This window comes from Cucurbita moschata, unplaced genomic scaffold (genome assembly GCF_002738365.1).
Source record: "Cucurbita moschata cultivar Rifu unplaced genomic scaffold, Cmos_1.0 Cmo_Scf00025, whole genome shotgun sequence".
Taxonomy (NCBI): Eukaryota; Viridiplantae; Streptophyta; class Magnoliopsida; order Cucurbitales; family Cucurbitaceae; genus Cucurbita; species Cucurbita moschata.
Genome location: NW_019268541.1, coordinates 1,160,481 through 1,183,493, shown reverse-complemented (window position 1 = coordinate 1,183,493; position 23,013 = coordinate 1,160,481). Strand labels below are relative to the sequence as shown.

The 23,013-nt window shown below is 37.9% G+C and overlaps 4 protein-coding genes across 5 annotated transcripts in view; 3 read left to right on the top strand and 1 right to left on the bottom strand.

Moving 5' to 3' along the window:
* The first annotated feature begins 988 nt into the window (after nt 1–988).
* Nucleotides 989–9,002, top strand: LOC111461450 (protein bem46-like). Its single transcript, XM_023104971.1, has 8 exons — nt 989–1,501; nt 3,764–3,799; nt 4,696–4,774; nt 4,873–4,927; nt 5,011–5,127; nt 5,385–5,549; nt 6,737–6,980; nt 8,708–9,002. The coding sequence occupies exons 1-8, from the start codon at nt 1,264–1,266 to the stop codon at nt 8,722–8,724; spliced, it is 951 nt and encodes a 316-aa protein (XP_022960739.1). The 5' UTR covers nt 989–1,263; the 3' UTR covers nt 8,725–9,002.
* Nucleotides 9,003–11,693: 2,691 nt separating this feature from the next.
* Nucleotides 11,694–14,122, top strand: LOC111461649 (phenylalanine ammonia-lyase-like). Of its 2 annotated transcripts, XM_023105250.1 has the most exons (2): nt 11,694–13,773; nt 13,842–14,008. In XM_023105250.1, the coding sequence occupies exons 1-2, from the start codon at nt 11,856–11,858 to the stop codon at nt 13,865–13,867; spliced, it is 1,944 nt and encodes a 647-aa protein (XP_022961018.1). In that variant the 5' UTR covers nt 11,694–11,855; the 3' UTR covers nt 13,868–14,008. The 2 variants fall into 2 exon arrangements, with proteins under 2 accessions (XP_022961018.1, XP_022961017.1); XM_023105249.1 differs by having other exon boundaries at nt 11,694–14,122.
* A 2,402-nt stretch (nt 14,123–16,524) lies between these two features.
* LOC111461570 (uncharacterized membrane protein C776.05) lies at nt 16,525–20,566 on the top strand. Its single transcript, XM_023105141.1, has 8 exons — nt 16,525–16,908; nt 17,041–17,160; nt 17,319–17,376; nt 17,473–17,573; nt 18,623–18,718; nt 18,799–18,892; nt 19,515–19,752; nt 19,847–20,566. The coding sequence occupies exons 1-8, from the start codon at nt 16,813–16,815 to the stop codon at nt 20,211–20,213; spliced, it is 1,170 nt and encodes a 389-aa protein (XP_022960909.1). The 5' UTR covers nt 16,525–16,812; the 3' UTR covers nt 20,214–20,566.
* A 110-nt stretch (nt 20,567–20,676) lies between these two features.
* LOC111461569 (myosin-17-like) overlaps nt 20,677–23,013 on the bottom strand; it is a 16,256-nt gene continuing 13,919 nt past the window's right edge. The window contains exons 32-39 of the mRNA XM_023105140.1: nt 22,216–22,353; nt 22,060–22,130; nt 21,871–21,970; nt 21,735–21,791; nt 21,593–21,649; nt 21,415–21,495; nt 21,222–21,301; nt 20,677–21,152 (exon numbers count right to left, since the gene is read on the bottom strand). Coding sequence (XP_022960908.1) covers nt 21,029–21,152; nt 21,222–21,301; nt 21,415–21,495; nt 21,593–21,649; nt 21,735–21,791; nt 21,871–21,970; nt 22,060–22,130; nt 22,216–22,353 — 708 coding nt within the window. The 3' untranslated portion in view covers nt 20,677–21,028. The remainder of the gene's footprint in view (nt 21,153–21,221; nt 21,302–21,414; nt 21,496–21,592; nt 21,650–21,734; nt 21,792–21,870; nt 21,971–22,059; nt 22,131–22,215; nt 22,354–23,013) is intronic.

Sequence of the window (23,013 nt, the reverse complement as noted above, 5' to 3'; positions counted from 1 at the left end):
AAAGCTTGTTGGAATTCCGGCCCAAAATGGTGAACCAATATTTTCGGCTCATCAAAGTCATTTTAAATTTTAAATTTATTTTTTAAAAAAAATTATTCAATATGATAGAGACCCATTTAAACACTTATTAAAAAAATTTATAATTCCACCTTTTTACTTCAAGCATCGATAAACACGAAAAATTCGAATATCTAATTTTATGATAAAAAATTATATGTCTTAAGTAGTTGAGTTATGATCCTATTAACATATTATTTGAACATCTAATATTTTACTATATTTTATTAAACTATAAATTTATAGATTAAGAACGATCCGTTTCCAACATAACTCACTGACACTTTAATTGATCGAGCCGAAAAAAAAACTAAATTTATTTATTCTATCATTATTGAATTTTGTAGTACTAATTAATAACTCTCCGAATCATAGATTTAAGAATATCATAATTAGAATACGAATGAATTGAGCTTAAATTGACATTTATCCAGACATTCTCAGTCAATTAAAATATTATATGTTTTAAAGTCTCGTAATTAAATTTAGAAAATTAATTTATGAGTATTTTTATTTTGTACGGCCTTCAATATTATATTGGGGCAATATTGTAATTTTACTCTGTCCACGTGTTATTTATTTATTTTTTATTTTTTGAAAAGGTTGGGATCCTCATAAATTTCTACATTTTATTAAAATAATAAAAATAATTAAATATTTTTTATTAGACGTTTATTTATTATTTATTTGTATTTAGATTTATTAGATATAAAATAAAAAATTTAAGGACTAAATTGGTAATTTTTTTAGTACACAAAGTACAATAATATGGTAATGTTTGCTCATTTTTTTGCCATTTTGTGGAACCCATTGATGTTCTAAGGAACAACTTTTTCTTGTTCATTGTCGGATTTTCCCGCTAAAATGAAAAGTTGGAAAAAAAATACATTTCTTTTTGTTAAATTACTGAAGGAGCCTCGGCCACGCAACCAAAGCTTCATTAAACCCTTCTTTGTTTGGTAGAGTGTGGTACAAAGCTCACGCAGAGCGGCGCCATAGCCATAAGCATTGCCTGCCAATGTCACTGCGCGAGGAGCGCGAACGAGCACACACTGTGTAACCCTTCATTGGCAAATTAAGTATCAACCAAAGTTTAGTTTTACTCCGAACTTCAAACCCAAATCCCCAAAATCTCTTGAATTTTCCCCATTTCAATTTTCAAATCGAGGGAAAACGACAAAACCCAACGGCAACGGGAGATCGAGTATGGTTTCTTATGTGAATGTGTTACTCTATGGCGTCGGAGGCTTGGTGGTCGCTGGAATGGCGTTACTGGTTGCTTTCCAGGAGAGATTGGTTTATGTGCCGGTTCTTCCGGGGCTTACTAAATCGTACGCGATTAACCCATCTCGGCTTCGGCTTGTTTATGAAGATGTGTGGCTTCGATCTTCTGATGGTGTCCGCCTTCACTCATGGTTCATCAAACTCTTCCCCGATTGCCGAGGTTTGATCCTTCTCTTTTTGTTTCTCATTCGGTTTTTTGTCGATTTTCGTGATTGAATTTTGATGGGTTTTGCCGGTGAGGTTTAGGTGATGTGGGTGTGTTCTGTTTTTTTGTGACTCTGAGCTGCTTTCTGGACTTGGGGCTGTCGGATCTTGTTTTTGTTTTGTCGTTGGGTTATTTGGTTAGTGCTCGAGATGGCTTTGTTTTATGTTTATCTTCTGTAGGTAGTGGTTTGAAATGCAGGGTGTTGATTAGATTTGTTGGGATGCTCTGTTGTTCAATTATTGACGAGTAAGTTTGGATGCTTAAGTTAATCAAATCTGTGGTAGATAAGTTTAGCTCAAAATTTGTGGAGGATCCATTTGTGTTGGAGGAATTGAGGATGATTAAGAATATTGATGTCTCGGGTATTTGTAACAACCTAGTCCAAGCCCACCGCCAATAGATATTGTCTGTTTTGGCCCGTTACGTAACGCTGTTAGCCTCACGGTTTTAAATCGTCTCTAGTAGGGAGAGATTTCCACACTCTTATAAGAAATGCTTGGTTCCCAATGTGGGATCTCACAATTCACTCCACTTAGGGGGCCAGCATTCTTGTCGGCACATCACCCAATGTCTGGCTCTGATACCATTTGTAACAACCAACCCAAGCCCACCACTGGTAGATATTGTCTACTTCGGTCCATTACGTATCGCCGTCAACTTCACGGTTTTAAAACGCGTCTACTAGGAATAGGTTTCCACACCCTTATAAGAAATGCTTCGTTCTCGACGTGGGATCTCACAATCCACTCCCCTTGAGGGCCTAAAGTCCTCGCTGGCACATTACCCAGTGTTTGACTCTGATACCATTTATAACAGTCAGCCCAAGCCTACCGCTAGTAGATATTGTCCGCTTTGGCTCGTTATGCATCGTCGTCAGCCTCACGGTTTTAAAATGCATCTACTAGGGAGATGTTTCCACACCCTTATAAGAAATGTTTCGTTCCCTTCCAACCAATGTGGGATCTCATAGTATTGCTAGGGGATGTTGTTGTACTTGTTTAGGGGAATCTCGTGGGGGTGCGTGAGAGACTGTTGGATAGCTTGATTTGTACTGCATTTTTGTCCTTAGGAATGTAAAAGTTCTTTCAAATGTTGCATTAATTAGAACAATGTATTGGATGAATATGGAATTTAGTATTGATGTTGCTGGGTATCACATGCTGGATTTATACTTGTGGATTGGGGCTTATTTTGAATTAAGAAATAGAGATTTTTCTCTTGGAGGTTCTAACATCTTGTGGAATTTCCATCTGCCATAGTGATTACTGGACTCATGCAGGCTTTAACATGTGGCTGATATAAGGCTCTAAGTGGTTGTAGATGATTTGAATCAAAAGTTTGATAGAGTTGGAATATAACTGTTCTTTAACGGTAGTCGTGTAGTGTGAGATCCCATATCGGTTGGAGAGGAAAACAAAGCATTCTTTATAAGGGTGTGAAAACCTCTCCCTAGTAGAAGCGTTTTAAAAACCTTGAGGGAAAGCCCGAAAGGAAAAACCCAAATAGGACAATATCTGTTAGTGGTGGGCTTGAGCTATTACAAATGGTATTAGAGCCAGACATTAGGTGGTGTGCTAACGAGAACGCCGAGCCCCGAAGAGGGTGGACATCGGGCGGAGTGCCAGCAAGGACGCTGAGTCCCGAAGAGGAGTGGACACCGGGCAATGTGCTAGTGAGAACGCTGGGCCCCGAAGGGGGGGTGGAGTAAGAGATCTCACATTGATTGGAGAGGGGAATGAGCGCCAGCGAGGATGCTGGGCTCTGAAGGGGGTAGACTGTGAGATCCTACATCGGTTGGAGATGGGAACTAAGCATTCTTTACAAGGGTGTAAAAACCTCTTCCTAGTAGACGCGTTTTAAAACCATTGAGAGGAAGTCCGAAAGGAAAGCTCAAAGAGGACAATATCTGCTAGTGGTGGACTTGGGCTATTACATGTAGTGATCTGAACGAAAATCGAAAATTTCTCTTCGGTTGTGCTTAAATTTTAAAGTGGAATTTCTCATTCATGCTTGTTTTCAATTGATTTATTCGTTATGGGGATATTCATCTTTCATTTATCTTTTTTACTGGTTATTTTAACCGTATATTTGTCTGTTTTTCCCCTTCAACAGCATAATTTATGCTTCTTATTTTTCTTTTCCCTCTTTGGGCTTACATCTTTACCTTAATGTGTGGTAACTTTTCAAGGTTTACATTGTAGTGCTGCTGTTTTGCAGGTCCCACCATCCTTTTTTTCCAAGAGAATGCTGGAAGTATCCTGATTGTCATGGCCATCTTTATGGAATGAGATATGAGAAAATTATTGTTTAACTACATTTTCTAGCTTGTTTAAATATACATACTTCTTAGACTAGAATTTTGTTCCTGATGCACGTGTGAAATCTCGAAGGTGTAGTCAAAAGTGACTCAAGTGTCGAACAAAGAGAGTACTTTGTTCGATGGCTCCAGAGAAATGAGTCGAGTCTCGATTAAGGGAAGGTTGTTCGAGAGCTCTGTAGGCCTCAGAGGAGGCTCTATGGTAAACTTTGTTCGAGGGGAGGATTGTTGAGGATTATTAAAAAGAGTAGTCCCACGTTGACTACTTAAGAGGAAGAACATGAGTAGTCCCACATTGACTACCTCCATTGGCATGAGACCAAAGCAAAGCCATGAGAGCTTATGCTTAAAGTGGACAATATCATACCATTGTGGAGGTTTGTCATTCTCAACATGGTATCAGAGCCATGCCCTTAACTTAGCCATGTTAATAGAATCCTCAAATGTCAAACAAAGAAGTCGTGAGCCTCGAAAGTATAGTCAGAAAGTGACTCAAGTGTCAAACAAAGGGTGTACTTTGTTCGAGGGCTCTAGAACTTTAATTATGGGGAGACTGTTCGAGAGCTTCATAGGCCCCAAGGGAGGCTCTATAGTGTACTTTGTTCGAGGGGAGAATTGTTAAGGATTGTTGGGAGGGAGTCCACATTGGCCTATAAATAAGGATTACTATCTTCATTGGTACGAGACTTTAGGGGAAACTAAAAGCAAAGTCATGAGAGCTTATGCTCAAAGTGGACAATATCATACCATTATAGAGTGTCGTGATTTCTAACAATATGTTAATGGTTTTTTGGGTTCGATAACTATTTTTGACCTTGACTTCCGGCTCTAGACATTGCCCATCGTCTCGAAATGGTCCACATCATGATACAAAAGTTACAGTGCAATGTGTTCATGCTTTCTTACAGAGGGTATGTTCTTTTAATGTATTTCAGTAGCAATATGTTAGTTGATATATATTGCTGCTACTTTAATGGAATGGTCACTGATGCCATATGTCCTCAAGCAGTTATGGAGCAAGTGATGGCTATCCATCTCAGCTTGGAATTACTAGAGATGCTCAGGTGTGCTTTGTTCTTAATTTGTTCTATTATGTTTTTTCAACAAGTGTACTTAAAAACATTATGCTTTTATTTTACTTGAGCAGGCTGCATTGGATCATCTTTCTCAAAGGACTGATATCGACACGTCTAGAATAATAGTGTTCGGAAGATCACTCGGGGGTGCTGTTGGATCAGTTCTTACCAAAAACAACCCCGATAAGGTATTTCTAGGAGGGCTACGGTTAGCTGTGTATAGCCTCTTGTATATCCTTTTACTTGTATGACTTAGATGTCTCGTGTTTTTCGTAAAAGCGATTCGATTGATGGCTTTTTCGAACGTATTGATTTGACCCCATAAACGGGTAATTCATTGTGGATCATGATAATGTCACGTAGGGCTTTACGTTGTTCTTCGTCGAGCTTTTTTGTGCGTTTTATTCTGCATTTTGTAGGTTGTTTACAAGATTCTGAATTGCAGGTTGCTGCATTGATATTAGAAAATACTTTTACATCAATTTTGGATATGGCTGGAGTTTTGCTACCCTTTCTGAAATGGTTTATTGGAGGCCCTGGTTCAAAAGGTCCCAAGGTTCTCAATTTTCTTGTGCGTTCTCCATGGATCACCATTGACGTAGTTGGTAAGGTGGGGCTTAACAATTTAAAGTATTAATCCGAAAAATAGTGATTTAAATCAACTTCTAAAGCACACGCGTGTGAGATTCCACGTAAGTTGAAGAGGGGAACGAAGCATTCCTTAAAAGGGTGTGGAAACCTCTCCCTAGTAGACGCGTTTTAAAACCGTGAGGCTGACGGCGAAACGAAACGGCCAAAGTGGACAGTATCTACTAGCCATGGGCTTGAGCTATTACAAATGGTATCAAGAGCCAGACACTGGGTGGTGTGCCAGCGAGAACGCTGGCCCCCAAGGGGGGTGGATTGTGAGATCCCACATCGGTTGGAGAGAGGAACGAAGCATTCCTTATAAGGGTGTGGAAATCTCTCCCTAGTAGACGCGTTATAAAACCATTAGGTTGACGTCGATATGTAATGGGCCAAATCGGACAACATTTACTAGGGGTGGGTTTGAGCTGTTACAAATGGTATCAGAGCGAGACACCAAGCGGTGTGCCAACGAGGACGTTAGGCCCCCAAGGTGGGGTGGATTGTGAGATCCCACAGCGGTTGGAGAGGGGAACAAAGCATTCCTTATAAGGGTGTGGAAACCTCTCCCTAGTAGACGCGTTTTAAAATCGTGAGGCTGACGGTGATACATAATAGGCCAAAGCGGACAAGATCTACTAGCGGTGGGCTTGGGCTATTACTAATGGTATCAGAGCCAAACACCGAGCGGTGTGCTAGCGAGGACACTGGGCCCCCAAGAGGGGTGGATTGTGATATCCCACATCAGTTGGAGAGAGGAACGAAACATTTCTTATAAGAGTGTGGAAACCTCTCCCTTGTAGATGCGTTTTAAAACCGTGAGATTGATGGCGATACGTAACGGTTCAAAGCGAACAATATCTACTAGCGGTGGGCTTGGGCTGTTACAAATGGTATCAGAGCCAGACACCAAGCGGCGTGCCAATGAAGACGCTGACCCCTAAGAGGGGCGGATTGTGATATCCCACATGGACAAAACATTCCAAAGTGTGGAAACCTCTCCCTAGTAAACGCGTTTTAAAACCGTGAGACTGACGACGATACGTAACGGGCCAAAGTGGACAATATCTACTAGCAGTGGGCTTGAGCTGTTACAACACTCGAGTTATATTTTTGACATTATTTGCTTGCTTCAGTGGTAAGTAACTCTCTTTGATATCATCTCTACAGATTAAGCAGCCAATTCTTTTCTTATCTGGATTACAAGATGAGATGGTTCCCCCAGTCCACATGCAGAGGCTGTACGCCAAAGCAGCTGCTCATAATAACCGTTGTCTCTTTGTCGATTTTCTCTCCGGTATGCATATGGACACTTGGGTAGCTGGTGGCGATCATTACTGGAGAACAATACAGCAGTTCCTTGATCAAAACGTACCGGAGAACGGAGAACGTGAACCATCAGGCGACGACAAAGGTTCGATTATTTCTTAATATAACTAACGATCGAACTCCTTTCTCCCCAGTTCTTATTTCGGGTCGATAGGTCATTCAAATGAAACAAATAGAAAGTCTTTGCATGGTTTACATGAACTAGATTAGTTAAAGATGAAAGCATTTCTTTGCTGACATGATGATGAAACACTCTTTGTGGACTAAATGCAGCTAGCTTGACTTGTCCTGTTTTATTTAGATTCATCTACATTTCTGAATCTGGGAAGCACTTGTACAATTCATTTATGTTTTTTCGAATGTTCATCCATATTACTGAACCTTGGACTACCCATTACATTTCATTTTCGTCATTTTATTGTTTCATCATTTCGTGTTTCTGGAAGTAGCGATTGGTGCACATGAGATCCCACATCGGTTGGAGAGGGAAATAACGAAGCATTCCTTATAAGGGTGTGGAAACCTCTCTCTAATAGACACGTTTTAAAAATCTGGAGGAAGCCCGAAAGGAAAGACCCAAAGAGAATAGTACTTGCTAGCGGTGGGCTTAGGCTGTTACAAATGATCTTAGAGCCAGTCATCGAGCGGTGTGCCAGTGTGGACACTGGCCCCCAAGCGGGTGGATTGTGAGATCCCACATTGGTTGGAGAAGGGAAAGAAGCATTCCTTATAAGGGTGTGAAAACCTCTCTCTAACAGACACGTTTTAAAACTTTGAGGGGAAGCCCAAATAGGACGGTATCTGCTAATGGTGGGCTTGGGCTGTTACAAATGGTACTAGAGCCAGATACCGGACGGTATGCCAGCGAGGACGCTGGCCCTCAAGGGGGGTGGATTGTGAGATCCCACATCGGTTGGAGAGAGGAACGAAACATTCCTTATAACGGTGTGGAAACCTCTTCCTAACATATGCGTTTTTTAAAACCTTGGGGAAGCCCAAAAGGGAAAACCCAAATAGGACAATATTTGCTAGCGATAGGCTTGGACTGTTACAAATAGTATCAGAGCCAGATATCGGACAGTGTACCAGCGAGGACGTTGGTCTCTAAGGGAAGTGGATTATGAGATCCCACATCGGTTGGAGAGGAGAACAAAACATTCTTTATAAGGGTGTGGAAACCTCTCAACAACAGACGCATTTTAAAACCTTGAGAGGAAGCCCAAAGAGAACAATATCTGTAGTGGTAGGCTTGGACTGTTACAAATGGTATTAGAGTTAGTTATTGGGCGGTGTCCCAGCGAGGACGTTGGCCCCCAAGGGAAGTGGATTGCGAAATCTCACATCGGTTGGAGAGTATAACGAAACATTCCTTAAACGGGTGTGGAAACCTCTCCCTAACAAACGTGTTTTAAAACCTAGAGAGGAAACCGAAAGAGAAACCCTAATGAAAACAATATCTTCTAGCGGTGGGCTTGGGTTGTTACAAATGGTATTAGAACCAGGGACCGGGTAGTGTGCCAGTGAGGACGCTGGTTCTCAAGGGGTGGATTGTGAGATCCCACATCGTTTGGAGAAGAGAACAAAACACTCCTTAAAAGGGCGTGGAAACCTCTCCTTTAACGGACGCATTTTAAAACCTTAAGAGAAAGCCAAAAGGAAAAATCCAAAGAACACAATATCTGCTAGCATTAGGTTTAGTCTCCTACAATGCATCTCTTAACCGTTATGTAATAAACACTAGCCTTCATTCGACGAAACAGAACATTTTGCCTTCGATTGTTGATGGTTTGTGTTGTTATACTGGTCTCACAGCCTTTGGCACCAGATGAGTTGCTGGCAAATGGGGCTTAGAACTACATTGATTTGGTCTTCTTCTCCAAATTGATCGTAAGAAGTTGGCTGCAGTTCAGGCTTCTCAGAGCAAACGGAATGTGCTGCAGTAGTAATGAAACATTAACTCGGAGGCTCCTTCTTTCCACCCTCTCTCTCTCTCTCTCTCTCTCTCTCTATATATATATATATATATCTCTCTCTCTCTATATATATATGCATGCATGCATGTATGTATGTATGTATGGCAGAGAGTCAGAGTGCCATTTGATATGAACTATTTGGATTCCAACTAATTTTAATTGTATGATAATTTAAAATGCAAAAAGAAAGAAAAGAAAGCCAAGGCAGAGATACTATTTTTTATTTATTTATTTATATATATATATAATATATATATATATATATATATAATCAGCTGCAATTATTCTTGATTTTGCAGTTTAATTTAGTTAATTAAAAACAAATAACTAATTGTTTTAATTTAATTTTAAATTAGTTATTGGTATTTTGTTTTTTGTATTTTCTAATATTTATGGAAACTAATATATTGAAAATTTAAATTAAATTTATTAGCTATTAAGTAGATATCAAGAGCTGTAATTAAGAAATAAAATAAAATGGTTAGATATTTTATTAATTATACACAAAATTGAAAAGTTATGAATTTGTATTTAAATATCAATATATCATATTATTTCATATTAAAATATCAATAAATTATTTTTTTAAAATTAGTTATGTACTTATTAAATATAAAATTAAAAAAAAAAAAACTCTAGGACTTCTTATAAATTACAAAAAAATAAAAAAATAATAATTGTGTTCTTTATTAAAAAAAAAAATTAATTGCCGTGGAGAACGACAAATATTGTACCTACTTTTAATTAACAATAATTTTTAAAAATAAAAATGATTTTTTAGTGGCCCCCACAATGAACGATAAGGAATTATACTAGGTTTGAAATTAATAAATATGTTTTTATTAATATCCTTACTTTTTTTTTTTTAATAACTTCCCAAATTATTTTTATTTGTTTAAAAAATTAATAAATATCTTTACCATTAATATTTTAAAAATACCCACGACCTTTTTATTTTTCTTATTTTTATAAATATTAAGAGTGTTATTTTTAAAAATTTATGAATATATTTTTTTTACGTGGTACCGAAAACAAGAGTATTTTTTAAAAAATACTAATAACTTCTACCGGTAAATATATTTAAAAGTCGAAGAGTATTATTAAAAAAATAAAAATTAGAATATATATATATATATATATTAGAGATATTTTTATAATATATATTTTATTTAATTCTTATCCACATATTTTCTACCTAACAATGATTTATCATAGGCTTGAAATTGCAAAGAAATTGTTGGGCAACTTCACATGGAATTGACCCTTTTTTTTCTTTTTTTTTTCTTTTCTTTTTTAGGAAGAAAAATAATGGAAATTTCTAATATATATATTATTTAATTCATATCCACATATTTTCTACCTAGCTAGGACTTGATTTTCCATGGGGTGGGTTCCACCAAAGACTTGGAAAATTATTATTATTTTTTAATTTTTTTTTATTATTATGACGGATTTATGCCTTTGAAAATTTAATTTATATTGTACTTAATAATGAGGTAATTACCATCATTTTAATTTACATAATTATGTTAATTTTTATGGAATAAACTTTTTAATGAAAAAAATTAGGTATGTATATTTGTATATATGCACGTGCTTTTGGAGTTGACTTATTTATATATGTGTGTGATGTCCCATATTGGTTGGAGAGAAGAACAAACCACTATTTAAAAGAGTGTGAAATCTTCCCCTACCAGACATGTTTTAAAGCTTTGAGGGGAGTTCGAAAGAGGAAGTTCAAAGAGAACAATATTTGCTAGCAGTGGATCTGAGACGTTACAGTATGGTTGGAATTTATGCAAATTTTTTTATTTATTGGAAGATTCCACTTAATAAGGAGAGAAACTCCCTAACAATTTCGTTTTTTTTTAATAATATATGTTGACTTACGAGAAAATTAAATAATTTAAATCCAAAATATTAAATAAAAAATAATTAACTTAAAACTAATCCCTTATTCAATGATATATAATTGTTATAAACAGGTCCGAACATTCACGTTTTTTTTTTCACACTTAAATATTATAGGATATTGTAGTTGTCTCGTGAAGTTATTGAGGTGCACACGACTTGGTTGAGTTTTTTTTTAAAAAAAAAAGTATTTATCAAATGTTATTTATTTGTTCGAAGTCTAATTTAATATTATTTGTGGGGTGAAAAATGAAAATCACATTTTAAAAATGGCATTGAATTTGAAAAGAAAAAACATCATAAAAATCATGGAATTTCAGAAAAAGAAAACAGAAAAAAGATGGTAAATGTGAAGGCAAAATTCATATATAACTAAAACATAGAAATGTCATGTCACATCAAAGGAGGTTGTCAATTACTATTATTTTAAAAGTATATATTCTCGACCCTACTCCAATCCCCGACCCTATCCCTATCCCCGCTAAATAAATAAATAATTTTTAAAATATTAATATTATATTATATGTTTTTTTATAAAATATTATTAGATTTATTAGGACGTTTTATATTTTTAATATAAATTATATTAGAAAATTGAAAATTAAAAGTTCACTTTTTGCAATAGTTTTTATAACATACTTTATAAATAATAAATAATAGGTTAAAATAACATTTTAGCCCTTATAATTTAAAACTTGTAATAAATTTTAAATTTAATCTATTGCATGAAAATTATTAATATTACTGTATAACAAATTTTAATAAAAATTAATTTTGGAAGACTAAATTTAAGATTTATTAATGGTGAATTTCTTTAAGAAACTACCGTGCAAAATAAAAAAAATAAAAAAAATAAATAGGGTTGTTCTTTTCTCATGCAAGGGAAGGTTCTGTGATTTGCAACTTTTCTAAGAAGTTCATCTTCAACTTCGACAAGAAGTTAGAAACCAACGGTCAAAATTTGCTATAAATTCGTGCCCATTTCTTCCTCCAAAGGCCACAACTCATCCAAGAATCTGTTCTCTGAGTGCACTCACTCACCCTTTCTTCTTTGCTAGTTTCTTCTTCTTCTTCTAATGGCCAACTCTGAATTCTTCTGCTCCTCACCTCTCTCCCAACCCGATTCCGTTCCTCAATCGAAATCATTTTCCTTCGTTTCGCCCTCTGACTACTGGAACAAGGCTGCGAACGCTCTCAGCCACACCCATCTTGAGGAGGTTTGTCGTATGCTATCGGAGTTTCAAGATGCTCGAGTTGTTGACATTGAAGGTGCCACCCTTACTGTCGCTCAGGTCACTGCCATTGCTCGTCGTAGCGATGTCAAGGTAAACTTGAATGAAGCTGTGGCTCATGATCGTGTGGCCAAAAGTGCAACATGGGTTGCTGAGAAAATCTCTAGTGGAACTGATATCTATGGAGTTACCACTGGTTTTGGTTCGACTTCCCACCGGCGTACGACCAAAGCCGCCGACCTCCAAACAGAACTCATTAGGTTCCTCAATGCTGGAGTTATTGGAAAGGATAATCTTCCATCTGGATACTCAAAGGCAGCCATGCTTGTTAGAACTAACACATTGATGCAAGGCTACTCGGGTATTCGTTGGGAAATTCTTGAAGCTGTGGTGAAGCTCATGAATGAGAATTTGGTACCTAAATTGCCTTTGAGAGGGACAATCACAGCTTCTGGAGATCTTGTTCCATTGTCTTATATTGCTGGGGTTATCACTGGAAGGCATAATTCCAAGGTTACCACCATTGAAGGGGATGAGATCACTGCCATGGAAGCTCTCAACAGAGCTGGAATTGCAGGCCCATTTGAGCTTCAAGCAAAGGAAGGCTTAGCTCTTGTCAACGGAACCGCTGTCGGGTCGGCCGTGGCCGCCACTGTTTGCTACGACGCCAATATCTTGGCTCTTTTAGCCGTCGTTCTCTCTGCTTTGTTCTGTGAAGCCATGCTCGGGAAGCCAGAATTTGCAGACCCATTGACTCATAAACTCAAGCATCACCCTGGCCAGATTGAGTCCGCCGCAGCCATGGAGTTACTCTTGAACCAAAGCGACTTCATGAAAGAAGCAAAAATCCGCCATGAAAACAACCCATTAACTAAGCCAAAACAAGATCGCTATGCACTTCGAACTTCCCCACAATGGCTTGGACCTCAAATCGAAGTCATTCGAATGGCAACCCATTCGATTGAAAGGGAGATCAACTCTGTGAATGATAATCCATTGATCGATGTCAGCCGGAATCTGGCTCTGCACGGAGGAAACTTTCAAGGGACCCCAATCGGAGTTTCCATGGATAATCTCCGAATCGCCATCGCTGCAATTGGTAAGCTAATGTTCGCCCAATTCTCCGAACTCGTCTGTGATCATTTCAACAATGGATTGCCGTCTAATTTGAGCGGTGGACCAAACCCTAGCTTGGATTACGGCTTCAAAGGTGCAGAAATCGCCATGGCTGCTTATTGCTCCGAGCTCCAATACTTAGCAAACCCTGTCACAACTCATGTCCAGAGTGCAGAACAACACAATCAAGATGTTAACTCTCTAGGTCTAATCTCAGCCAGAAAATCCGCCGAAGCCATCGAGATTCTCAAGCTCATGTCCGCTACATACATGGTGGCGCTCTGCCAAGCAATCGATTTAAGACAACAAGAAGAAAATATGAGGGAAGTTGTGAGAAACGCAGTTCTACAAACAATCAGAAGAACACTATACGTTACAGACTACGGATCTCTCACCGAATCGCGATTCTGCGAGAAAGATCTATTGCAAGTAATCGATCGCGAACCAGTTTTCTCCTACATCGACGATCCTACGAACACCTCATACGCCCTAATCCCAAAATTACTGGAAGTTCTAGTCCAAAGAGCGCTGAAAGGGATTGCAACAGCCAAAAACGAGAACGGAAACGAAACAGGCATTGCAATTTTCAAGCAAATCCCGGGGTTTCTTGAGGAATTAAAGGAGAAATTGGAAAACGATGTGGAAAATGCGAGAGGGAGATTTGAGAATGGTGAATTCTTAGTGGAAAATAGAATCAAGAAATGCAGCACTTACCCGATCTATCGCTTTGTGAGGACTGAAGTAGGTACTCAGCTGCTCAGTGGAGCGAAGAAGGTGAGCCCTGGAGAAGATATTGAGAAAGTGGTGGACGCCATTAATGAAGGGAAGCTTGGAAGCATTGTGCTCGAGTGTTTGAAGAATTAGGGCAATTGTGATTTGGTTTGTTCCCAATTTTATGTTTACTTCTTATGGCTTTCATTTTGATATTTGTAATAAGGTCGTTGTAACATAGAGGTTATGGGTCAACAAGTTACGGGTCAATCTGAACAGATAAAGACTGTTAACTTATTGGTTATAGGTTATATCAATTAGGGTGTATATCGAATCTAAAAATTCAACCTTATCAGCTGAACTCTAATCACTAATGTTGAGTTGAGTTATCTTTTCTAGAATGGAATCGGTTCAATTCGATTTTTAAGTTCAAAAGAAAAGATTCGGGTCAACCCGAATCAAACCGAGTATTATAAAAAGATACAATCATATATATATATTCTTAGCTTCAACCTTCCATTTTAGGGTTACTTCTAATTCTTTTTGCAATGCTGTCACCGCTCCCGTGCACCACTGCATCGCAGGCCCATGCCACACCATTGATACGATTGTATTGCTCACAGCTGCACATTGTTTGTGTGATGTCCTACATTAGTTGGGGAGGAGAACAAAACACCATTTATAAGGGTGTGGAAACCTTCTCCTAGCAAACGCGTTTTAAAGCCTGGAAGCTCGAAAGGGAAAACCCAAGGAGGATAATATTTGCTAGCGGTGAATCTAAGCCGTTACAAATGGTATTAGAGTCAAACACCAGACGATGTGCCAGCTTTCTCGTTGTTCCCTGAAAGGGGTAGACACGAGGCGGTGTGCCAGTAAGGACGCTGGGCCCCGAAGGGGTGGATTTGGTGGCGGTCCCACATCGATTGGAGGAAGGAAAGAGTGCCAGTGAAGACGCTGAGCCTCAAATTGGTTTACAGTTTGGCTTGCAAAATTCCCAATCCCACTTGTCTACACGCTTCTCGTCACTCTCGTCACTCACTGTTGCCCAAAGAGAACAATGTCTGCTAGCAGTGGATTTCGACCGTTACAGTTATGGCTTGCAAAATTCCCAATCCCACTTGTCTGCACGCTTCTCGTCACTCACTGTTGCACATTGCTCTTGGTGGCACTCTCAACCAATCAGAGTAGCTAATCTAAACTTATTTTTTTTAACTTGACAACCCAACCCAACTCAACCCGAAAATAGAAGATTAGGTTGAGTTGTGTCACAATTTTGGGTTGCTCGATCACCCGTCTAACCCATCCGAAATTTGAGATTGATCTAAAAGAATTTACTAATGTAACTCATGTCACCCTTAAATTCCACGTGGAGAGTTTTGATTGATTGTGCAGTAAAGAATTTAGAATGAAAATTTATAATCTTTTGGAAGTATTTATACATTTTGCATAATAGGATTCAATATTTTAATTAAAATATTAACAATATCGGTTTAGTTTTAGTTAATAATTATCTATCACAAACAGTTGAAATATATTTAACGCAAAAAAACCAAATATATTTAAATAGAGCTCTAGCTTTTGTTCTCCTACTGCCACGTAAGAGCTACGTGGCATGCAATGAGTGCATGAAAGATTGTGAACGGCATCTATATCTAAATCTGACACGTGTCCCTTAATACACAGTCATTGACCAATCAGAAAACACTTACGTCATCAATGAAGCCACTTGGTGCTCATTCGTGAAACATCACATCAAGTTTACTTTTATCATCAAATATTTTATTTTATAATATCAATATTTTAATCTATGTTATAAAAACGGGTAACAAAATATAATATAAATAATAAACATATTAACTTATTAATAAAATGCAAAATAAATAAGTTTACATTTTTTAATAAGGATGTTCATCTGACTGGGATCCAGACTGTTTAACTTAAATTATAAATGTTCGCTGTTAGACATTTTTTTAGCGAGGTAACTCTACCAACTAACTCTACTTTTAAAATTAATATAAAAATTTAAAATATTTGATATTTGTATGTGAATATTTTATATTTTAATTTTACGAGATTTTAGTTATTAGTATAATATGTATTGGAATTATTTTTTTTTAAAGAATATATATAAAAAAAAACAACCCGATCACTCAACCCAATCAAGGTTGGATTGGGTTAAATTAGATTCTGAACTCTATTCGGGTGGCTCGAATCACCAACCCAATTAACCCTAAAGTTCAACTCAACCCAATCAAGGTTGGGTTGGGTTAAATTAGATTGTGAACTCTATTCGGGTTGCTCGAGTTAGCAACTCAATTAACCCTAAAGTTCAGACTTAAGATGGTCTGAAGTCATCCAAACCCAACCGAACCGAACTGATCGGATCCAAATAAGTCATATATTTTAATTGTTAGTAAAAAATTATTACTTATTAGTTGCTTTTATAATGGATTGGAAACCATACTTTAATTATTGTATTTATGTAATATAATTTTGTTGAACACATAAATCATATTAAATTCATAAATTTTGAACTTGTATTTAAATCAGGTGTTTATTTAGGTTGCATTGTTATTTATTGTTATAAGTTTTATTTTTATTTAATTTTATCATATCATTTAATAGATGCATAAATTAGTTCATGAGGCAAGGTATAAAATCTTGTATGATTTTAATTGTGTTCCAATTGATTGCCGATTGGTAGGTTCTAGAAATGTGAAAAATAGGATTCACGGGTTCTTCAATCTGTAACGCAATGTATATATTCTTTTTAATTCGGAATTCGGGGATATTAATTTAAGAAATCACACGAAGATCTTTGTCGGAGTAGTTTTTCTTTTGGATTGCATTTGAAATCTGAGCAAAATAGTTTCGACAGCAATCGAGGGCTGGCCTTCTTCCTGTTAGAGATTGTATTCCTTCTATACCATTCTGCAAATTCGTTTTTCCGATTCTTTGTTTCTGAAATCTCTGTATGGTAGAAAAAATGGCGCAGAACGAACATATCTTGGAGTATACAGATGGAGACTCGTATCAACAGGTTAGGCAGGCGCTGAAGGAACGATCCAAGGTGTGCTGATTTGTTTTTGTTTTTGTTTTTGTTTTCCTTTGCCTTCACTTTTTTCAATTTGTCGATGCTGTTTTCTGATGATTTGCTTTCGGTTTTTTTGCGTTTTTGGTTTGTGGACGATTCGATTCGCAGAAAATGGCGCAAACGAAGGAGATGCTATCGAAACAAGCTGTTCAGACGAAAGAGATCATATCCAAACAGGCGGTTAAGATCGCTAAGCAGGCCGAAGAACACGAAAGATTCATTAACAAGGTTTGACTCTCACTGTATTGCCGAACCGATTCAATAGTACTGTTTTCATGTTATTGGATTTCGATTTACCGCCATCGCGAGAATGATTCGTTTCTAATCGTTTCGATTCTGTTTCTTCTAGAATCTGACTTTGCGCGCGTTTTTCTACTTATTTTTAGGTCACGCACTTGGTCGGAGTTCTTGGTTTCGGAGGATTTTGCTTCCTGTTAGGAGCGAGTGAGTAAAATGATCTGAATCAATCGATTGCGATGCCTTTATCTATTGCAAGATTGATGTTTTTCCTTCAATTTTTTTGGTTATTTTTCTGATCAGGACCTCAGGATATTCCATATGTATATTGTTTTTTTTATGTCACCTTTGTCCCTCTTCGTTGGATATACTATCGGTTCAAGAAATGGCACTACTACCTTTTGGTAAGCATTGAATCTTTTGTTTTTTTTTTTCCCTTCATTTCCCCTCTTTTTCTCTTCCATGGAAGTTGTAAACGTTCTTTTAGACACTATGAAATCATGGTCTAGTTGACACTTCAGATACTTTTAATCGTATAGTCGCTGGATTTGGATAAGTGGTATTTTCTTGGATATAGTTTAGAAGCTTGGGTTCTAGCAACCATAGAAGGAGGTAGATCATTTAGTTGGCTTTCAAACAGTTATGAGCCCCATCCAGAAGATGCCATGGACTTGAATCAACGTGTGGATGGAAAGGAGACGTGTGAGATCCCACATCGGTTGGAGAGGAGAACAAAACCTTCTTTATTAGGGTGTGGAAACCTCTCCCTAGCAGACGCGTTTTAAAACCATGAGGTTGACGGTGATACGTAATGGGCGAAAGCAGATAATGTCGGCTAGCGGTGGGCTTTGGATATCAAAGCCAGACATTAGGCGGTGCGCCAGCGAAGACGTTGGGCCTCTAAAGGGGGTGGATTGTGAGATCCCACATCAGTTAGAGAGGGGAACGAAGCATTAAGAGTGTGGAAACCTCTCTCTAGCAAACACGTTTTAATACCGTTAGGCTGACGGTGATACGGTACGGGCCAAAGCGAATAATATCTGCTAGTGGTGGGCTTAGTCTGTTACAAGATGTTTAAAAGTTCAGTGTATTAGGATGTTTAAATGTGATTTGGGTAAAGTAACTACAGCAGCATGTTTGGTGGAGTTATGAAGAAGCATGCTACGTGGTTGGGTCTAATGGAGGAAACGGGTTGGTGATTCCCGAGCTCGAGAACTGGAGTCGGACAATTTTTAAATATCTAGATTATATTGTTTGCTAATAGATGAATGTCAATTGGAAACTCTTCCTTTGGCTTTTCGCTTCTGATAGGATGTTTCCTTTGATCACACCCTTTAATAGGATTCCAATGTACCTAAAATTCATTTGCTTGAATAGCTACTATCATTTTGATTGTATATCATCAAGAAGCCTCTCAAGTCAAGGAGCTAACATATTGATGTTCCTGATTCAGGATTTTTGCTATTATGCAAACACGATTTTCATTGTTGATCTTCTTCTGTATCCAAAAAATGAAAAACTTTTCATGATTTGCTTCGCATTTGCAGAGGTTAGTATTACACTGTTCTGTAACCTGACTGGAAATTTAATTCACTTACCTCCATTTTGACATTTTAACTATTGCTGTAGGGACCATTAGCATGGGCGATCATTGTTTGGCGTTGTAGCTTGGTTTTTAGTTCTTTTGATAAAATAGTTAGTGTTCTTATACATCTAATTCCTGGTGAGTATGTTCTTCCTTTCTTCTAACATTTCTAGCAGAAGTTACCTGGAAAGAAAACTAATTAAAGGGTTCCTTTTGATTACCAAAGAAATTGCTTATAAACGAAGTAATTTGCTTCAAGGTGCTCTGTATATGAACAGATACCAACGAAAATAATTATGTCGGTCTTCAAAGCTCTGTTCAATCTGTGTTGTCTATCTTTTGCTCACTCTGATATGCCTGCATCTGTCAGCTTTTGAAAAAAAACAATTACTTTTCGATTGATGAAACATATGTAATTTACATTCATGATTTAATTTCTTTTCAGATTTTAGAACATAGTTTCATGAATTAGGCAATAATTGAGCATAAGCCTTGGTACTTGATAGTTGAAAGTTACGTTTCCAATGCTGTGAAGGATCCATTTATTGCACGAATATTCGAGAATTTCAAAGTTATAATCACCAACAACAGAGATTGTGCTCTGTTTGTAGTATCATTTAATGATGTAGCCCTTGTTTAATAACAATTTTTTTTTTAGTTTGGTGTGTGATGCTGTAATTGACCCTTGAACTCGCAAGTTAATATTTCTGGTGCCTTATGGTATTATCACTTAATGATATACTCGACGTTGCTCTTCCAGGTTTGGTTTTCTTCACCATTAGATGGTGGAACGAGGCTACATTTGAAGCCATGCATCCTGAAAAAACTTCCCGCAGAGCTTCATGGCCCTATGTAGAGGACAAGTCATATTTATGGACATGGCTGTTTGTAGTTCCTTTGGTTGCTTACACTCTCTGGCAGATTCTTTACTTTCTGATTGTCAACGTGTTGCGTCGTCAAAGGTTCTTACGAGATCCCGAAGTCATGACTTCATACAGGTCCTCCCTGTGTGACCAAAAATCAATTAAACTGCTAGCCATAGCATTTGCATTTGTGTTGAGTCATGCTGATACCCTTTCTATGGTTTTTCAGGGAACTGTCCAAAAGGGCACAGAAAACAAACAATGTATGGTGGAAGTTAAGTGGTTTGCTTGGAGATCAGAATCGTCTGTTCATGTACATTTTGTTCCAAGGCATATTTACAGTATTGACGATGGCATTGGCTGTTCCAATCTTCTTGTCCTATCGGTTGCACGTCGTTTTCCAGCTGCTAAAGGTCTCAGCCGCCGTCTGGAATGGAGGAAGCTTTTTGTTAGAGGTCATGCCAAGGCAGGTGATTCTGAAGGAGAAGAAGAAAACAGAAACACAGCCACTTCAAGACGATCAAAATCATCCCCCAGTTCCTGCAGCAGACGAAATCGTCACCGACACTGCTTCAAGGGAAACCTTGCAGTCTTAGCTGCCATTATGCTCACACGGGTTTTCGCTTACTGGTACGAGTTCGATCTTTCTCTCAAACATACATATACACATATATATATATCAATGTTGATCCAAGACTGTTGTAAGTTCTGTATTTACAAGCTTTCATAATCAGCTGCTATATCAGTGATCAAGTAGTTGTTTTTCATTTGTGTTTCCATCTCATAGACATTGGAGAATGGCTGTGAAGAATAGATACTTTAAACGTTCAAGATTTTTGCATTTACTTCATTTGTTTAATCCACACGCATCACAAACAGTGGTAAGGTTTGGACATGTTATACCTTTTGATTAATGAGAATATTACTGCTTCCTTTTCTTCGGCTCATAGTTCTTAGATTTACCTGGCCAGCCTTTTTGATCTTGGTGCCTATAATTACTAAGCCATATGGGCAACAAGATCACAAAAAACTGTACCAAAAGCCCCCAAAAAGAGAAAAAATGCAATCAAGAGGATATATTAACGTTTTTGTTCCTATTTCTTGAAAGAATGAAAAATTACATGGAGTTGGATACAAATTTCTTCCTCAAACTAACCCAAAAAAGAGGCCTAAAAACCAGCCCTGCACCCAAAACCAAATGAATCAAGGACCATTGCAACGGATATCATCTTCTGGACTTGTGTTCGCTTCACGGCTTCTCAACGAAGACCCTCTCAGCGTTGAAATAACACGAGAGGCGAAATAAATTCAACCTATACGACCATCTGAACTCGGTCGCTAGGTGGATGGAATTTAATAGAACTATACACATGGAATGGTGACAAACAATGAGTATATGAACACAAGGGCGTCACTCTGCACGTTGAAGCAAAAACCCAAACCCGGAGTTTTCTCGTATCAGCGGTGGAGGATCAATGTCTGTTACGTCTACTTGGTTCATTGATTTGGAAATATCATCCACAGAAAATGGGATACTGCACCAACAAGAAACAGATCAGACCATACAGATTGAATAGCAATAGCAATTTGAATGAAGATTGTACCTAGAATCATCATCTAACAGGAATGAGCTAATAGCATTGTTGGAGTTTTCAGTCATCAAAATTCGCATACTCAAAATAACCTGCACTACAAAGAGCGGTATCAGAATAAGGAGAATTCGAGATACATTTTCTCAACTAAACAGAACAGTAATTTATAAGCTAAGAGAAACCCGATTCCATCGAGTTAACGTACTTCCGAAGATACACTATGTGTGCCATATTTGTCATCCCAGTACATTGTACTAATCCTATATAACTGTTGTATGCTAAGCACCTGAAGAACAGTGTATAAAAACATGAAAATCTGTAAGAACACTAAATCAAAGGCTGAAATCATTTGAAAAACAAGAGATTAAGAAGGAATCACTAACAGGACAGAGATCTTTTGTTATCTCATTCAATGTCTTTTTGGGTTTTTGATGAATAACCTAAGAAGGAACAGAGCCCAAATCATAAACAAGTTAGCCAAAATCATAGATTACTGAAGAACTAAGCTTATTTAAATGATCTTACAAGGAATCCAACAGCCTGCCTAATATGCTTCAGTTCATCCCAGGCAGACCCAGCATACTGCACAGGAGAAGATCATTAGAAAGAACACATAAACAATATCAACGGAATCGATTCACTTTGTTTATACGGATCGTACTTCCTCGGTTGCTTCCGAGCACCACTGTTCTAATTCAGACAACCCAGCTTTCACATACTCTCCGTTGCTGAACGAACAACACTCACGCCGCAAAAGAAGGCTGCAAAACAAATCAAATGGAACGCCTTAAAGTGAAAAAAAGAAAATTTTGATGTCTGCCCAGCAAGATACTCAATGCAATTACATTACCTGTTAAATAGTTGAACGTTAATGAACGCAAATATCTGAGTGAAAACTTTGCGGACGAGGAACGGAGGTACCTGTCAAAACCGGGCATAAGATCGCGGTTGAACTTGCTATAAAGATGATGAATTGATAGTATATGATGCTAAACTCGAGACTCACGTAGTTTGCTTTCATGATCTTCAAGTAATTGTTTAAACTTTTCACAATGCTTTGCCAATGTGCAATTAAGGCTTGTTGAGCCATAGCATTAGCTTGGGAACGTCCTTTCACTAAGCTTGCCCTTGATGTCCTTGGAGCCTGCATTGAATTGAATGTAGCCACTTAATTCTCACTATTTTAGGAAGAAAATCTCATCATTGAAGCATATAACATCACGCTAAATGATGATTACAATAATAAACAGAGCTCTGCTCGTTAACAAAATGATCTGAGAGTAGTTTTGTAACAGTCCAAGCCTACCGCTAGCAGATATTGTCCACTTTGGCTCGTTATATATCGCCGTCAGCCTCACGGTTTTAAAACGTGTCTACAAGGGAGAGGTTTCCACACCCTTACAAGGAATGTTTCGTTCCCTCTCCAATCGATGTGGGATCTCACAACTCACCCCATTAGGGGCTCAGCGTTCTCGCTGGCATACCGCCTGGAACCTGGCTCTAATACCATGTGTAACAATCCAAGTCCACCACTAGGAGATATTGTCGATTTTGGCTCCTTACGTATCGCCGTCAACCTCACGATTTTAAAACGCGTCTACTGTGGAGAGGATCTAGCCCTACTCCGACCAGTGACTAGCTCTTATGCCATTTGTAACAGTCCGAACCCACCGCTAGTAGATATTGTCTACTTTGGCCCGTTACACATCACCGTCTACTAGGGAGAGGTTTCCACACTCTTATAAGGAATGTTTCGTTCCCTCTCCAATCGAGGTGGGATCTCACAATCCACCCCCCCCCCCCC

What these genes read in the sequence shown, in the direction of transcription:
- LOC111461450 (XM_023104971.1), top strand. Translation starts at nt 1,264, where the DNA reads ATGGTTTCTTATGTGAATGTGTTACTCTATGGCGTCGGAGGCTTGGTG. An exon ending in ACTCTTCCCCGATTGCCGAG is followed by an intron (nt 1,502 to 3,763) that starts GTTTGATCCTTC and finishes GCTGTTTTGCAG; the next exon opens with GTCCCACCATCCTTTTTTTC. An exon ending in GAATTACTAGAGATGCTCAG is followed by an intron (nt 4,928 to 5,010) that starts GTGTGCTTTGTT and finishes TTACTTGAGCAG; the next exon opens with GCTGCATTGGATCATCTTTC.
- LOC111461649 (XM_023105249.1), top strand. Translation starts at nt 11,856, where the DNA reads ATGGCCAACTCTGAATTCTTCTGCTCCTCACCTCTCTCCCAACCCGAT.
- LOC111461570 (XM_023105141.1), top strand. Translation starts at nt 16,813, where the DNA reads ATGGTAGAAAAAATGGCGCAGAACGAACATATCTTGGAGTATACAGAT. An exon ending in TTGCTTCCTGTTAGGAGCGA is followed by an intron (nt 17,377 to 17,472) that starts GTGAGTAAAATG and finishes TTTTCTGATCAG; the next exon opens with GACCTCAGGATATTCCATAT. An exon ending in AATGGCACTACTACCTTTTG is followed by an intron (nt 17,574 to 18,622) that starts GTAAGCATTGAA and finishes TTCCTGATTCAG; the next exon opens with GATTTTTGCTATTATGCAAA.